Source organism: Aristolochia californica, unplaced genomic scaffold, assembly GCF_029961685.1.
Source record: "Aristolochia californica isolate CCGP_79_NKW_82.1479 unplaced genomic scaffold, dmAriCali1.0.hap1 SCAF_16, whole genome shotgun sequence".
Classification (NCBI taxonomy): Eukaryota; Viridiplantae; Streptophyta; class Magnoliopsida; order Piperales; family Aristolochiaceae; genus Aristolochia; species Aristolochia californica.
Window position 1 is genome coordinate 17,629,656 of NW_027181837.1, and position 19,538 is coordinate 17,649,193.

Genomic DNA, 19,538 nt, shown 5'->3' on the forward strand with positions numbered 1-19,538 from the left:
AGCATGGAAGATAGAAGAGAAGAGAGGAGAAGAAATGTGAAAGAGAAAAATAAGACAGAGAGTACATTGGTTATTTTTTGCTAAATCTTACTAAAAATAAACTTTACAAAAGTTTACAATTACACAAGAATATATCAATAAATCTAATCACAATAAGTTGTAAGAAAGAAACTAAAATGAAGCATAAGGAGGAAATGTTCCTCCCACACGTGCTTTGTGTGGATTCTTCTCCTCCTCTTTTTCTTTGACTTTGCTTCAACTGTGAGAACTCAGTTGCATGAGACTCACCTTTGATTCTATAAAACTTGTGAAATATGATTTGCATGAGACTCATCTTAAACTCCTTGATGTGGCTTCTTCAACACTCTCTGTCATACTGGAGTTAGTAACTTCAACTTGCTAACAATCTTAGTCATACAACTTGTGTAATTAAAAAAAAAATTATCTTGATTCATCTTGTTCTTGTGCACATCTTTCTTATGATATTCATCTTGTCATCTCGTTTTCCCCCTTACTCTAATATTTTATAATATTCTGGTTATATAAAATTTGATTACTACAAATTCTAGAATTCTTCGTTATTTGTAACCTCATACTTCTTCCATGTGGAATCTTATATCGTTAGGTGCATTCTAGTTAGAGTATGCTTGATGAACATCCTCCTCCATCACTAGCATAGAGAGGCAGTCACTAAAATTTTGCTCCCTGTCAACCAATTCCTCTACATGGACGAACACGTGTATGATTGCTTAGCCAAGTTAGATGCAAAAATCAAAGTTGAGATTGTTTCACTCACCCCAAGGTTGATTGGATTTAATGAATTTCTGAAAAATAAAAAAACTTCACTAACTTGTTGTAATTTGAGTATAATGAGCTTCTATTTATAATAGAGAAAATAAGTAGAATCCAATTACAATTAAACTACCTTTATCCCAAATACACCCAAAGTTAAACACTAAAAGATAAGTCCTAAAACAATTGAACAACTGAACATAAATAAAAAACTAACATAAGTAATATACTATTAATTGAAACTCTTATATGAGACCTCTTGTGAGACTCCTCTTAGACTCCATATTAATTATATCTATGTGAGAGTTCTTGTTGTGAGAGTTATGTAAAACTCTTTCATATTTGCTCTTCAACGTTTCCCTTCAAACTGAAGTTTATGACTTCTACTTGCAATGAAAACGATTTTTGGTCTTCAATCTTTATTAACTAATTTTTTTTCTTAGAAGTTAAATCTTCATCATTTGTTCTCCCCTTTTCTTCAATATTTTGGTTACATAAAAATTACCACAACATGTCGGACAAAATACCTTTTTTTCGTACTTCTTCTTCTACTTTTCCCCCTTGATGGGGATAGAGAGTCAACTTGGACAAAACACAATGTGGGAGAAGAAAGTCACTCTTAGCTGTATGAGAAAGATCCATACACCAGTCAAAAAGGTCATAGTCTAAAACACACTCTACTCAATTTTAAAGGAGAAAAAATGACCCAACTTAATGGGTTTAAGGGTAAAACACATATCACCTTTTGGGTGAAGAATAAAATACTTGCTGCAAGTTGGATGTTGGGCACACTCCTATACTTTTTAGGTAGTGGGTTTAAACAATGGCCCGAAGTGATGAAAACAAAATAAGATAAACTGAAGAAATTCTAGAGGAGAACAAATTTAACTAGAAGGAGGTGACTATGCAACACTCATACTTCCAAACGAATCTAGAATATGACCCCTTTTAAAAAAAGATTAGGGGAGACTATAATGGTAGAACTTAATAAATTTGATCAAGTATAAATTTTTTTGGAGGTGACCACAATTTTTAAAATTGACGATGCGTAAGATACACAACCAAGTAACAAAAACTCAAACCTTGAAAACAACATCGAAGGGAGATATTTTTACATACCTTGAAAAACACATCATGGAGTGATTACTTATGACCAAAACTTTGATTAGGAGAGAAATTTGGCTAAAAAATAGGATTTTAGGAGAAAAGGAAACCCAATTCATGCCAATGCATGGAAAAATAATAAAATAGGAACATTGAGAGATTTTCGATTGACCGGACCTTTAGTACTTATGATATCAATATCTCCCTCAATATAGATCAAAATCACAAACCGTATTTTTTTTAATAAAGTAAACTCTAAGAGATTTAATTTGATGCATAATTCGACATAAAAAGCTTCATTTTTGAATATGTTATGATATCTTTGTTTTCTTCATATTTTAGCTTGACGGTTGCCGACAACAATGCGAATATCTCCTTACATATAGATTGATATGAAAATTTCTCCTTCTGAAACTAGAGTTCAATACCTTTCATTCATATATAATATTTTTCATAAAATATACTTATTTTGAGAGAAAGATTCTGATAGACTTTAGACTCTATAATTTGGCCGAAATAAGTACTCTTTCTTCTTGGCCACTATAATCAGATTGAGAATTGATTTAATAGGTAAATAAATAGACTTAAAAATCTATCTTTTGACATATAATTTACCATATAAATATTCGTTATAGATGGCATAAAATGCCTCTAAAGTTGAATGTTTTTGCTGTTGCTCAAACGTCTCTGGCAGTCTGATCTTTGCTACTTCAAATATCGATTTCTATTTGTAGAAAACTCTGATTTTCAAAATTCTTTTTTTTCTTCAGAAAGTAGATGCAAAGATATTTCCGTAAATATATAGTTTAAAATATGAAAAATTCCTATTTCCGTTAAACATGCAACACTCATACTTCCAAATGAATCTAGAATATGATCCCTTTTAAAAAAAAGATTAGGGGAGAGACTATAACGGTAGAACTTAATAAATTTGACCAAGTATAAATTTTTTTGGGGGTGACCACAATTTTCAGAATTGATGATGCGTAAGATATACAACCAAGTAACAAAAATGCAAACCTTGAAAACAACATCGAGGGAGGATATTTTTGCATACCTTGTAAAACACATCATAGAGTGATTACTTCTGACCAAAACTCTGATTAGGGAAGAAATTTGGCTAAAAAATTGGATTCTAGGAGAAAAGGAAACTCAATTCATGCCAATTCATGAAGAGATAATAAGAGAGAAAATAGGAACAATGTGCGATTTTTGATTGAACTGACCTTTAGTACTTATGATATCAATATCTCTCACAATATAGTTCATAATCACAAATCGTTTATTGTTTAATAAACTAGACTTAAAGAGATTTAATTTGATGAATAATTCGACATAAAAAAATTCATTTTTGAATCTGTTATGATATCTTTATTTTCTTTATTTTGTAGCTTGACGGTTGCCGACTCCAATGCGAATATCTCCTTGACATGAAATTTTCTCCTTCTAAAACCAGAGTTCAATACCTTTCATTCATATATAACATTTTTCATAAAATATACTTATTTTGAGAGAAAGATTCTGATAGACTTTAGACTCTATAAGTTGGTCGAAATAAGTACTCTTTCTTCTTGGACACTATAATCAGATTGAGAATTGATTTAATAGGTCAGAAAATAGACTTACAAATCTATCTTTTGACATATAATTTACCATATAAATATTCGTTATTGATGGCATAAAATGCCTCTAAAGTTGAATAATTCATCTACTGCTCAAACCTCTCTTGCAATTTGATCTTTCTTACTACAAATATCGATTTCTATTTGTAGAAAATTTTGATTTCAAAAATTCCTTTTTTTCTTCAGAAAGTAGATGCAAAGATATTTCAGTAAATATATAGTTTAAAATATGAAAAATTCACTATAGAGGTGAGAATGCCAAGAAAACAACGAGTATTGGGTCTAAGAAAGAAAGAAAAAAGACATAATATGAACCTAAACTACTAGATATGATAGATTAGAATATGTTGAATTTTTGGAGGAATAAAACTTCCCTAACTTGTTGTAATTTGAGTAGAATGAAAATCTATTTATAATAGTAGAAATAAATATAATCCAATTACAATTAAACTACCCTTATTCCAGTTACACCCAAAGTTAAACACTAAAAGATAGGTCTTATAAAAATTGAACAACTGAACATAACTTAAACACCTTTAATTGAGACACTTACATGAGAGCTCCTCTTGCGAGACTCTTCTTAGACACCACTCTATTACTTCTAGCTCTATGAGAGTTCTTGTTGTGAGAGTCATGTAAGATTCTTTCATACATGTTCTTTAATAGTATTTGTATTGACATCAAAGATAGATCCTTTTGGTAGCCTTTTAAATTCTAAGGCGGGTCAAATATTTGCATCATCTATAAGAGGTGGGGCCATGACACTTGTGAATGGCGGGGTAATTTATAAACAACTTAGGAAAAATAAAAAATAAATTTCAAGCAATCTTTATTACCTTGGGTGTATAGGACTCAATAGTCCTCCCCATGCGGCTCACCATCTTGCATCTTCGAACCCATCGGACCATCTTCAGATGGTGCAAGATGGGGGAGTAGTAGGTTGGTAGATGAGAAGGCATGATGTAAGATGATGTGACAATTATTCTTTACAATATCAACAATGTTACTAATAAAAATGACACTAAAAACTTTACAGTAAAGACATTGACGTAAACTGGTATTGTTTACTATTGAAATTTATTTAGATTCATTGTTATCTAATTTCACTTCATTGTTTTTCCTACCATACGTTCATCTCCTCCTTTTTCATATCCTTCTTACTCATATCCATTCTCTTCATTCTCTACAATGTGAATTGGCACACTTGTACATTTAGGCGGAATGTCATCTATCTCGATAATATGGAGATTATCATTTAAACTCTTGTTGGAAGGCATTTGCTTCATTAGATGTGGTTAATAGTTGCTCTAACACATCAAATACATTTCTCATGACCAATTTATGTACCACAAGCCAAGGGCCACCATTTTTAGGATCATCCATGTGATAAACTTGTTCTGCTTGAAATACCAATGGGAAAGGGTCGTCATTGCACCATTATGTGACGTGTTAACACTACTATACCAAGTAGTATTCCTAATATCTTGTCTACTATTACTTATATCAAACCACATACATTTGAGCACATAAACTGAATTATCGCCCAGGTACCATAGTTTGATCATATCGGTTTCAACCCCACTGCAGTCAAGGTAATTGTTCTTGTAGTATCTCTTTACAATCATGTCACTATTTGGAGTTGTACAGGTTGCCTCAAGTTGCTCGATGTAGATTTACATGTCATTGATGATACAACTTGAGTAGTTGTTGCTTAACCTATGACCTACTACAAGGCAATAGATACCATTGTTTAATATAAGATGGGCACATGCAAACTATTAGTTGTGACATATTATATGACATCAAGGTTATTACACTTAATAAAAGAAATATTTTAGCCAACACCACCTTAATGGATACAACTAATTTTATGTTTAAACCAAACAACAATCTTCTTCGTATCGTTAGACCAGATTGGTTGTATCATGGGTTTGTAATACTTCATCGGTGCTCACTATTTAAGAGACATACTGGATGATTAGCACACACTCTTCATGGCTAACACATATTATTATTTAACCCTTCAATAGATTTGGTGTACACCATAAGAATAAAAAGCTCTAGCTCTTCCTTAAATTCTTCACTCAAGGGCCTATCATGAACGATCTTCATCTAGAACTTGTCTATTTTCTCCTAAACATCAATGAATTACACACACAAATTGCCATAAACAACAACCTCATCTACGAGAGAAGACTTTATTCAAGATCCCTAGTTCTAGATGGGAGAGGTCGCGAACCATAACTCCCAAATCACATCCAACTTCGTTGTTCACTTGAGTTTGTGATGCCACAATATCCATCTAGGACTGGCAATTGTTTGTCATTACATATTACAAGTTAAGGCACTTGCCAAAATTTTGGTAGCATCTCCCTACACCCTTCATGCTATAACAACATAATTAGTTTATATGCTTGTACCATACAATCACTAGAGAACAATGCACACTAGTCACTGAAGTATGCAATGTAACACTTGAGGAAATCAAGAAGATACATCCGAAATGTATCTACAACGGTCTCAAACTATAACACTAAGAATAATAAACAATCTTACGAGTCCCCGAATGTCCTACATGACAATTCAAGAGTCGTACAAGTATATTTAATTCAAGTGCAAGTTGTTTATAAGGATGGATACCCCAAACTTTGCACACAACAAAGTTATACCTTACAATCTCTTGAGTGGGTAGTCAAATTCTAAAGAATTGAAATCCTTAACATTATATATTAATGAGAAATTATTAGACTACAAATAACTAAAAACCCATATTGTTGAAATTCAAGATGGTGAGATTCATAGTGTGTCTAATGAACTCTTTCTTCTTACGCCATATGTGCATATAACTGAAACTAAAATGATCGGGCCATCTTGGGTATAGGTAGTTGAGCAAAACCTATCTCCTTAACGTACCCAGACCTAATCCTACAAGCGCTCTGCTCAATGACAAACTCATCAATTTTCTCACCAGCCTCCTATGCCTCTTACCAACCAATGCATCTCCTTCTGTGAAAAATAACATAAGAAAGTTATAATTGTTTACTTAAAATAAAATATATTATTTTTTAGAAAGTTAAAGTTATAATTGAACTTACATATTGTTGCTCAGATCCCTCAATCCACTTGTACTGGGACGAATGAGTGATTCAAAATTGCTCATCGTCAAAGTAATTTTTAACCTACGCATTTAAAAGTACACATGCATTTAAATGTATTAAATTAGTAATACATTTTAAAGAAAATATGCTCAAATTTAAATACATACCATATCTTCTCTGATACACACAAAACTTTTCGATCATATCATCATGTCAAACCATTTGTTTGCCAATATTTTCCATAAATGAAAATTAAACTATTATTAAAACAAAAAAATAATCGAGACTTTGAAGCACAACTCGTAAAAATCTAATTACGTGGAATCTCTACCTCTGAAATGTGTTCGGATGTAGCCACTACCGATCCTCAAAGAAACCCCTCTGTAAGGAGTCGATAGTGTCGTGAGGTAATCTCATACTCTCTAGGTGTGCGTGCATGGTAGTCTGGTGCTCTCAAAATGCCAAGCCCCATATATAATACACGACAACTTGTGCCACTACATCACTTTAGATATCCAAATCCAACTTCTCCTTCCAAAAAAAAAGAGTAACAAAAAATATTATCAAACTTAACATTGTAAGCTAGTGAAAATAAAAGGAAAAATCTAATTGAGTAATTTGCAATATTTAGTTTCATATAGGTATATCTAGAAGCTAACTAAGCATCAATGTAGGATTTAAATGTATCTGCCTTTACCTCCTTGTGATTTCTAAGGATATGGCCCACTCAATGAGTGAAAAATCTATTGCGTCTTGGTGCCGTCCTATATGAATCTCTAAACTCCATTGTAGCTACGTTCTCGAATGATACAATGTGTGAGATTGTTGGTAGCCTAGGTGGACTAGGTGGTATAATATTACATAAACCTGCATAATATATTTATAACATCAATAATATTATTTCAAAAAATAGTAACACCAACATTATTTCTCAAGGACAATTATTTAGATTCATTGTTGTCTAACTACGTTATATTTCTTCATTAGCTTTCTTCTCCGCTTGTTCGACCTCTTCTTTTTCTTCTGCTTCCTCTTATTCTTTATGGTACTTGTCTTCTAGCTCAACTTTGTCTTCTTCGTTTACATCCTCTTCATTATATATCTTCATCTTCTACTGTTTGTGAATTTTTATGATCTGGACGAACATTTAACCTTGTCAATGGCCAAACATCATCGTCCACTTGGACAACATGGAGAATTTGACAACTCCTATTGGTAGGCAGTCATTTATTTAGATATTGATAATTATTGCTCTAACACATCAAACACATTTCTCATAATCACATTATGAACTATGTGTCACAGACCACTATTTTTAGGGTCTCCATGTAATAAACCTAATTCTATTTGAAATGCCAATGCAAAAGGGCCGTTGTTGCACCAATCTGCAAAATATTAACATTGCTAAAGTAGTCAATTGTCTTAAAACCTTGTTTACTATTGCTTATATCAAACCATTTGCACTTGAGCATATAACAAAATTATTGCCCAAGTACTATAGTTCTATTACATAAATTACGACCCCATAATAGTCAAGGTAATTATGTTTCTAATACCCCTTTATAGCGACATTGTTATTTTGAATCTTACGATTTGCCTCAAGTTGCTCACTAGGGATGTGTATGCCTTTAACAATATAACTCGAGTATTGCTACCCTATATAGGACCCATTCCAAAATGGTGAATATTACTGTTTATTTCAAGTTGGCCACAATCTACTAGAGTTTTGACTTGTAATAAATTAGTTGACATCAAGAATATTGACATGCAATAAACTCTACAGTCATGAGTGGCGATACCCTTCATATCGTTGGTTCAGGTTGGTTCTACCCTCATTTTGGAAAACTTATTTCTGTTCATTGTGCAACATAAATACAAAAAAATTAAAAATCATACTCGATAACTGACCTAAAAGATGAATTTGTTAAGTGCTTATTAGATGTATTATTTTTCGATCAGATTGTAATTATTTAGTACAACCCACAACTTGTTATACAAGTTCATGTAAAGGATTAATTCGATTCTTCTACTTAGTTCACTGGAAGTATGGGCAAAAACTAAGATTTTTTCCTTTAGGTAGTCGACATTTCCATCTTAATTCTAATATGTTCGATGAAAAATCTTGTTTCAACATCTCCAAGTACATTGATTAAAATATCAAAGCTTCGTTGTTAATATACATGTATGCAAAGAAACTTCTAGACAAGCTCTATTTCGAACCATTATTTTTAAATTACAAAGAACCATCTCAAGTGAATACATCCATCCATATTGTATCGGAGTGCTTCTTGAGGTACATGAACTTTCAAATAAACCAATACATAAAAAAATCACCACAATATCTTATATAAAATAAATATTTATTTTTTAGAAGCTACAAGTTGTCATTTTGTCACTCTCACTTGTAATAGTTTTTTAAACATATCATAACAAACCTAAAAAAAGATGTCAAACCTTCTCCTTTTGGCAGCAAATGGATGTACTTATCAACCAAAACACTGATAAGTTTTTTTGCTTGCATTCTTTATTCCAAAAATACATATATAAATGCCCCCAAAATATCAAGGGTAGGCTTCTAAAGTTATTTGTATTATAATAAGATAGATTCTTTTAATCTAGTAGCATCTTTTAAGTCCTATCTCTTCATAAATTAATTTCTCACTTCCATGAAAAGCCTCATAGCTATCACCCACATCGGGTACTAAATTTTATCTATCTTAGTATAATTGTGCTAAGAAATCTTTATGGAGGCCGTGATGGTCAAGAGCTTCTGCTGGCAGACAACAGAGATCATCGTTTGAGTCCAGTATTGAAGAAAGTCGAGGTTAATATGAATTTTTAATGTCGGCTTCCGTGTTCAGTTGAACTCTTTCTGTAATTTAAAATTGGGATATTTAAAAAATACCCAAAAATATTTAAAATATTCGCAAGAATACGGATTTCAATCCTAAATAAGCTTTTTTATTTCAGTATTTTTCTAAATGACCCTTTAAAATATTTCGTTAGACAATAATGGCGGCTGCTGGTCCTTCTATCATTGATGTAGCTTTTCAACCCTTTCAACCCATTTCTCTTATTTAAGCTCAGGAGCTGCTCTTAGTACTCCTCGTGCTGTCCATGGCTGCTTGAATCTCTGAAAACAGACTGATCAGAGAGACAGCTTACAGAAGGCCGATGGAGGATAACTGTGTGGTAGCTTCTTCTGTTGGGTCTACTTCAGCCATGGAAGTGGAGACGCCGGAAAAGCCTAGGGGGAGGAATAAGTATGCCACTGCATCCACCATGCTAGCTTCCATGACTTCCATTCTTCTGGGTTATGGTGAGTTCACCTTTAGTTGCAGAGAAATAGGTATAAATGAGTTTCTGTTCTTTGCGTTGTATCGAAGATGGAAGATATGCTTTTGCTTCTGTTTTTGATGAAATTTTCGTCTTTTGTTGTTCAGATATTGGAGTGATGAGTGGAGCGGCGATATTCATCAAAGATGATTTGAAAATCAGCGACGTACAAGTGGAAATCATAGTGGGAATCCTCGCCGTCTACGCTCTGATCGGATCGGCAGCCGCCGGGAGGACGTCGGATTGGATAGGCCGGCGGTACACCATCGTCTTCGCCGCCGTCATCTTCTTCGTGGGTGCACTTCTGATGGGCTTCGCGACCAATTACGCTTTTCTGATGGTGGGAAGATTCGTCGCAGGAATCGGCGTCGGATATGCTCTGGTGATCGCTCCCGTGTACACGGCTGAGGTCTCGCCCGCGTCAACCAGAGGCTTCCTCACATCACTCCCTGAAATCTTCATCAACTTCGGGATTTTGCTCGGTTATGTCTCGAACTACGGGTTCGCAAAGCTCCCGGAGAACCTAAGCTGGCGGATGATGCTCGGCGTCGGTGCAATCCCAGCCGTCTTCCTTGCCGTCGGCGTACTCGCAATGCCTGAGTCGCCTCGGTGGCTCGTAATGCAAGGCCGTCTCGGAGACGCCAGACTAGTTCTAAACAAGACCTCGGACACCAAGGAGGAAGCAGAGTGCCGGCTGAGCGACATCAAAGAAGCCGCCGGAATACCGGAAAATTACACCGAAGACGTGGTTGAAGTCCCGCAGCGCAACCGCGCCGGGAAGGGAGTGTGGAAGGAGCTGCTATGGAAACCAACCCCTGCCGTTCGCCGCATCCTCATAGCCGGCGTCGGCATCCATTTCTTCCAACAGTCGTCCGGCATCGATTCCGTCGTCCTCTACAGTCCGCGCATCTTCAAAAAAGCAGGAATCAAAGGCAACGACGCTCTCTTGGGCGCAACCGTGGCTGTCGGATTCACCAAGACGATGTTCATCTTGGTGGCAACTTTTCTGTTGGACAGAGTCGGAAGACGGCCACTCCTCCTCACCAGCGTCGCCGGTATGATCGTCTCCCTCGTCGGTCTGGGATTTGGACTAACTATCATCGATCACTACCACGAAGAGAGGATCGTATGGGCGATCGTCATCTGCATCGGCTCCATCCTTGCGTACGTTTCCTTCTTCTCCATCGGGCTGGGACCCATCACCTGGGTCTACAGCTCGGAGATTTTCCCGCTCAGACTGAGGGCACAGGGGGCCAGCATGGGTGTGGCGATGAACAGGGTGACGAGCGGGGTCATCGCCATGACCTTCCTTTCGCTTTACAAAGCCATTACGATCGGCGGCAGCTTCTTCCTCTACGCTGGTATTGCTGCTGTGGCATGGGTCTTCTTCTACACCTTCTTCCCTGAAACTCGAGGACGGACGCTAGAAGAAATGCAGACCCTGTTTGAGAAACCTGTTTTTAGATCCAGAGGGACGAAAGAAGGAAGAAGCCACGATGAGGTTCAGTCAAGCAATGGACTTGAACAGCGATAAAATTCTCTTGAAGTTGGTATAATCGTCTGATTTAGTTTAATTTACGGTTAAACCAACAACAAGGCAAGATTGGAACTGCCGATAGAATACTTATCGTTGTCATGGAAAGATTAATTAGATTTTTTTCTACGTGATAATTATTGGAACAGGCATGTCTTTAATATGCAAGTTGTGCCTTAGCCAAAAGATCGACCTTTTAGTGAAGGCGCAACTTGCATATTAAAGACAGGCCCATTCCAACACTCCCCTGCACGGGGAACTCCCGTGTACAAATGCAAATGCATTATCCCACCTATACAGGGACGGCCAAAGACAAAGTCCCTCAAACTCGAAACCAACCTGCTTTGATACTATATTGAAACCAGCTGCACAAAAACCACGAGGTTTTAGTGAAGGCGTAACATGACTATCAGAGGGATTGGCTTGGTCGATATTCAATTCTCAACAATAATCAAATCCAATGCAAGGCATATTTTACTAGTTTGTCACTTTCGATCCGCTTCGAGACAGAAGACGGGTGGGATTCTGACACGCTGCTCAATAAGCAAGAACCATTATTGCAGCGACCGCCTCCTTGTTGTCATCTGTTATAACTTATAACAAGGAGTTGTCCACATGTAGGATTATGTGGTTTCCATGTGGCATCCTACATGGAGGATGAGGTGGGTTCCCTATGACATAGTGGATGACGGGTGCTGATGTGGCATGATGACATTGAAGAACTAAATTAAATATAAGGAGAATTTTTTTCACAAAAATTAACAAACATAAAACTATGCAAAGGTTATACCTATTTTAGAAATTTTTGTGAAATATTAGAAAGTGATTGAGAAACCATGCATTTAGAAACTAATAAGAAGCAATGTTTTAATAACCAAATCGGACCAATCAGTTCCACATGATTGAATAGAAATCGAAGCCCTTTTAGATTCTTACACTATATACAAATGGTTGTCACAGAGAACCACATATCCAATTGGTTGGTCTAGTTCAACAATAAACTAGGTTGATTAAATGGGTCCAGTTCAAAAAATATAACTATATTTAGTCCTATTTTGAAAACCGAACCAACTATCAAACTAGAAGTAATGTAGATTTCAATTTTAACCGGGTAAGACAAAGCTCAATCATTAGTTTAATCTATCTATTTTGGGATAAGCCTTAGACCCAACTTCATAAAACAATGTGGGAAACTAGACTTAGGTTTCATCTATATGTCATATTTGTTGACTTTTAGATAGATTAAAATAGTGTTCTAGTAGGCTAGTTAGGTATACATTACTGCATGAGCCCGAAGTGACCATGTTAAACCAAAACCAGAAATTCCTTTCACTTGATGACCATTTTGGTTTTAAAACATTGATAAGAAATGTAAACGAATCCATTAAAAAGGTATCTTTAGATCCTCTAGATTCTATAATTGTGCATTTAAATAATCTAGATCCTACAATTGTGCTATATAAACTATATAATGACACTATAATAGCCACTCTAATGTTGATTAAGCACATATTAAATTAAAAAATCTAATATTCACATGAAAAATTCCATGGCCATTTGAGAAAACAGATGGTTCTGTCCCCCTCCAACACAAAGAACCAATGTTGATTTTTACAGAGAAAACATGGAAGATAGAAGAGAAGAGAGGAGATGAAATGTGAGAGAGAAAGATAAAACAAAGAGAGAGTACATTGGGTATTTCTTGCTCTCTTACATCACGTTCCTTTATAATAGAATACAACTTGAATCTTACTAAAAATAAACTGTACAAAGTATTCAATTACATAAAAATATCTCAATAAATCTAATCACCATAAGTTGTAAAAAGGAAACTAAGATTAAGAGCATAAGGATGAAATGCTCCTCCCACACATGCTCCGTGTGGATTCTTCTTCTCCTCTTCTTCTTTGACTTTGCTTCAACTGTGAGACCTCATTTGCATGAGAGTCACCTTTGATTCTATGAAACTTGTGAAATATGATTTGCTGGAGACTCATCTTAGAGTCTTTGATATGGCTTCTTCAACTTTCTCTGTCATGCTGGAGTTTGTAACTTCAGCTTGCCAACAATCTTAGTCATAAAACTTGTGTAATTAAAAAAAATATCTTGATTCATCTTGTTCTTGTGCACATCTTCATGTGATATCCATCTTGTCATCTTGTTCTCCCCCTTACTCTAATATTTTATAATCTTTTGGTTGCATAAAATTTGATTACTACAAATTCTAGAATTCTTAATTATTTGTGACCTCATACTTTTACTTCTTCCATGTGGAAACTTATATCGTCAGGTGCATTCCAATTAGAGTATGCTTGATGAACATCCCCCTTTGTCACTAGCATAGAGACGGAGTCACTCAAATTTGATCCCTATCAACCAATTCCTCTACATGGACGAAGGTGTCTATGATTGCTTAGCCAAGTTATATGCAAAAATCAAAGTTGAGGGTTGATTGGATTTATTGAAGTTCAGGAAAAGAATTTTTTTTTACTATTTTGTTGTAATTTGAGTATAATGAGCCTCTATTTATAATAGAAAAAAACAAGTAGAATCCAATTACAATTAAACTACCTTTATCCCAATTACACCCAAAGTTAAACACTAAAAGATAAACCCTAAAATAATTGAATAACTGAACATAATAGAAAACTAACATAACTAAAATACTATTAATTGATACTCTTATATGAGATCTCCTATTAGACTCCATATTAATCCTATCTATGTGAGACTTCTTGCTGGAGAGTCATATAAAACTCTTCCATATTTGCTCTTCAACGTTTCCCCTCAAGTTGAAGTTTATCACTTCAACTTGCAATGAAAATGATTTTTGGTCTTCAATCTTTATTGACTAATTTTTTTTCTTAGAAGTTAAATCTTCATCATTTGTTCTACCCCTTTCTGGAATATTTTGGTCACATAAAAATGACCACAACATGTGGAACAAAATACCTTTTTCTCATATTTCTTCTTCTACTTTTTCCCCTCGAAGGAGATAAATAAGACATAGAGACTCAACTTGGACAAAACACAATGTGGGAGAAGAAAATCACTCTTAGTCATATGAGAAAGCTCCATACATCAGTCAAAAAGACCATAGTCTAAAACACACTCTACTCAATTTTAAAGGGGAAAAATGACCCAACTTTAGGGTTTAACAAAGAGACTATTCACTTTTTAAGGGTAAAACACAAATCATCTTTTGGATGAAGAATAAAATACTTGCTTCAAGCTGGATGTTGGGCACACTCTTATACTTTTTAGGTAGTGGGTTTAAACATTGGTCTGAAGTGATGAAAACACAAGAAGATAAACGGAAGAAATTCTAGAGGAGAACAACTTTAACTGGAAGGAGGCGACTATGCAACACTCATACTTCCAAACGAATCTAGAATATGACCCCTTTTAAAAAAAGACTAGGGGAGACTATAACGGTAGAACTTAATAAATTTGACCAAGAAAAACGTTTTTTTGGGGGTGACCACAATTTTTAGAGTTGTCGATGCGTAAGATACACAACCAAGTAACAAAATGCAAACCTAGAAAACAACATTGAAGGAGGATATTTTTGCATACCTTGAAAAACACATAATGGAGTGATTAATTCTGACAAAAACTCTGATTAGAAGAGAAATTTGGCTAAAAAAATAGGATTCTAAGGGAAAAGGAAACTCAATTCATGCCAATGCATGGAGAGAAAATAGGAACAATAAGAGATTTTTGATTGAACTAACCTTTAGTACTTATGATATCAATATCTCCCACAGTATGGATCAAAATCACAAACCGTTTATTATTTAAGAAACTAGACTCAAAGAGATTTAATTTGATGCATAATTCAACATAAAAAGCTTGATTTTTTAATATGTTTTGATATCTTTATTTTCTTCAGTTTGTAGAATGACGGTTGCCAACTCCAATGCGAATATCTCCTTACATATAGATTGACATGAAATTTTCTCTTTCTGAAACTAAAGTTCAATACCTTTAATTCATATAAAATCCATTTCTCATAACCGATTTATGTACCGCAAGCCAAGGGCCACCATTTTTAGGATCATCATTTTTAGGATCATCCATGTGATAAACTTGTTCTGCTTGAAACACCAATGGGAAAGGGTTGTCTTTGCACTATTCTGTGACGTGTTAACACTACTATACCAAGTAGCATTCCTAATACCTTGTCTACTATAACTTAGATCAAACCACTTACATTTGAGCACATAAACTGAATTATCACCCATGTACCATAGTTTGATCATATAAGTTTCAACCCCATAATAGTCAAGGTAATTGTTCTTGTAGTATCCCTTTACAATCATGTCACTATTTTGAGTTGTACGGTTTGCCTTAAGTTGCTCGATGTAGATTTGCATGTCATTGATGATACAACTTGAGTAGTTGTTGCTTGACATATGACCTACAACAAGGCAATAGGTAACACTGTTTAATATAAGATAGGTGCATGCTTACTATTAATTGTGACATAGTATATTACATCAAGGATATTACACTTAAAAAAAGAAATATTTGAGCCAACACCATCTTAATGGACACAACTAATCTTATGTTCAAACCAAATGACAATTGTCTTCACATCATTAGACCAAATTGGTTGTATCATGGGTTTGTAATACTTCATTGGTGTTCACTATTTAAGAGACATACTAGATGATTAACACACACTCTTCATGGATAACACATCTTATTATTTGACTCTACAACAGATTTGGTGTATGTCATAAGAATAAAAAGCTCTAGCTCTTCTTTAAATTCATCACTCAAGGGCCTATCATGAATGATCTTCATCTAGATCTTGTCTATTTTCTCCTAAACATCAATGAATTACACACACAAATTGCCATCACAACAACCTCATCTACGAGAGAAGACCTTACTTCAAGATCCCTAGTTCTAGTTGGGAGAGGTCGTGAACCATAACTCGCAAATCACATTCAACTTCGTTGTTCACTTGAGTTTTTTATTCCATGATATCCATCTAAGATTGGCGATTGTTTGTCATTGCATGTTACAAGTTAAGGCACTTGTCAAAATTTTAGTAGCATCTCCTTTTTCCCTTTATGCTATACCAACATAATTAGTTTATATGCATGTACCATACTATCACTAGAGAATAATGCATACTAATCATTGAAGTATGCAATATAACACTTGAGGAAACCAGGAAGATGCTTCCTAAATGCATCTACAACGGTCTCAAACTATAACACTAAAAATAATAAACAATCTTACGAATCCCCGAATGTTCTACATGACAATTCAAGAGTCGTACAAGTATATTTAATTCATATGCTACTTGTTTATCAGGATGGATATCCCAAACTTTGCACACAACCAAGATATAGTGGGTAGTCAAATTCCAAAGAATTGAAATCTTTAACATTAGATACTAATGAGAAATTATTTGTCTACAAGTAACTAAAAACCATATTGTTGAAATTCAAGATGGTGAGATTCATAGCGTGTCCAATGAACCCTATCTTCTTACGCCATATGTGCATTCAACTGAAACTAAGATGATCTGGCCGTCTTGGGTATAGGTAGTTGAGCTAAACCTAGCTCCTTAACGTACCAGACCTAACCCTACGAACGCTCTGCTCAATGACAAAGTCATCAATTTTCTCACCAGCCTCCTATGCCTCATACCAACGAATGCATCTCCTTTTGTGAAAAATAACATAAGAAAGTTATAATTGTGTACTTAAAATAAAATATATTATTTTTAAGAAAGTTAAAGTTATAATTGAACTTACATATTGTTGCTCAGATCCCTCAATCCCCTTGTACTGGGACTAATGACTGAATCAAAATTGCTTAACATTGGAGTAATTTGTAACCTATACATTTAAAAGTACACATGTATTTAAATGTATTAAAATAGTAATACATTTTAAAGAAAACATGCTCTAATTTAAATATATATCATATCTTCTCTGATACACATAAAACTTTTTGATCTCGTATCATGTCAAACCATTTGTTTGCTAATATTTTCGATATTTACTTGTGGATATCTCTTAACAAAAAAAATTTAGACTTTGAAGCACAACTCGTAAAAAGCTAATTACGTGGAATTTCTCCTCTAAATGTGTTCGCATGTAGCCACTACCAGTCCTCAAGGAAACCCCTCTATAAAGAGTCGATAGTATCGTGAGGTAATCTCATACTCTCTAGGTGCTCATGCATGGTAGTCTGGTTCTCTCAAAATGCCAAGCCCCATATATAATACATGACAACTCGTGCCACTACATCACTTTAAATATCCAAATCAAACTTCTCCTTCAAAAAAAAGAGTAAAATTATTATCAAACTTAACGTTGTAAGCTATTGAAAATTAAAGGAAAAAATCTAATTGAGTAATTTACAATATTTAGCGTAATACAGGAATACCTAGAAGCTAACTGATCATCAGTGTAGGATTTAAATGTATCTGCCTTTACCTCCTGCGGATTTCTAAGGATATGGGCCACTCAATGAGTGAAAAGTCTATAGCGTCTCGATGCCCTCCTATATGAATCTCTAAACTTCACGAGATCCTCCTACTAAGCCCTCTCATAATATCATCTACCCTAGAGCCTTATCGGGTGCATATTCACCTCTTTGGCGAGGATATGAATGGAAACGATGTAGATGGAGTGGGTGTGGTAGCCTAGGTGGTATAATATTAGATAAACCTGCATAATATGTTTATAATGTCAATAATATTATTTCAAATAATAGTAAAACCAACTTTATTTCTCAAGGACAATTATTCAAATTCATTGTTGTCTAACTACGTTATATTTCTTCATTAGCTTTCTTTTCCACTTGTTCGACCGCTTCTTTTTCTTTTGCTTCCTCTTAATCTTTATCGTTCTTGTCTTCTACCTCAACTTCGTCTTCTTCATTTACATCCTCTTCATTATATATCTGCATCTTCTACTATTTGTACATTTATATGATCTGGAGGAACCTCTAACCTTGTCAATGGCCAAACATCATCGTCCACCTGGACAACATGGAGAATTTGACAACTCCTATTGGTAGGCAGTCATTTGTTTAGATATTGATAACTATTGGTCTAACACATCAAACACATTTATCATAATCACATTATGAACTATGCGTCACAGACCACTATTTTTAGGGTCTCCATGTAATAAACCTAATTCTATTCGAAATGTCAATGCAGTCGTCGTTGCACCATGTCTGCGAGATATTAACATTGCTAAAGCAGTCAGTAGACTTAAAACCTTGTTTAATATTGCTTATATCAAACCACTTGCACTTGAGCATATAACAAAATTATTGCCCAATTACTATAGTAAAATTACATAAATTACGTCCCCATAATAGTCAAGATAATTTTGTTTCTAATGCCCCTTTATAGTGACGTTGTTAGTTTGAGTCTTACGATTTGCCTCAAGTTGCTCACTGTGGATGTGTATGCCTTTAACAATATAACTCGTGTATTGCTACTAGATATAGGTCCCATTCCAAAATGGTGAATATTACTGTTTATTTCATGTTGGCCACAAACTTCTAGAATTTTAACTTGTGATAAATTAGATGACATCAAGAATATTAGCATGCAATAAACTCTGCAATCATGAGTGGCTATACCTGTCATATCGTTGGTTCAGGTTGGTTCTACCCTCATTTTAGAAAACTTCTTTGTGTTCATTGTGCAACATAAAAACAAATAAAAATAAAAATCATACTCGATAACTAACCTAGAAGATGAATTCGTTAAATACTTATTAGATGTATTGTTCTTTGATCTGATTGTAATTATTTAGTACAACCCACAACTTGTTATACAAGTTCAAGTCAAGGATTAATTCGTTTCTTCTAATTAGTTCATGGGAAGTATGGGCAAAAACTGAGATTTTTTCCTTTAGGTAGTCGACATTTTCATCAGAATTCTAATACGTTCGATTAAAAATCTTATTTCAACATCTCTAAGAACATTGATTAAAATATCAAAACTTCGTCGTTATTATACATGTCTGCAAAGAACCATCCAGACAAGCTCTATTTTGAACCATTATT

At 34.7% G+C, this 19,538-nt stretch overlaps 1 protein-coding gene across 1 annotated transcript; it reads left to right on the forward strand.

Annotated features, from left to right (window-relative positions):
• Positions 1 to 8,843: 8,843 nt before the first annotated feature.
• On the forward strand, positions 8,844 to 11,486 carry LOC137952675 (polyol transporter 5-like). The gene is made up of 3 exons (XM_068799739.1): positions 8,844 to 8,872; positions 9,832 to 9,935; positions 10,060 to 11,486. The coding sequence occupies exons 2-3, from the start codon at positions 9,839 to 9,841 to the stop codon at positions 11,484 to 11,486; spliced, it is 1,524 nt and encodes a 507-aa protein (XP_068655840.1). The 5' UTR covers positions 8,844 to 8,872; positions 9,832 to 9,838.
• Positions 11,487 to 19,538: the final 8,052 nt, after the last annotated feature.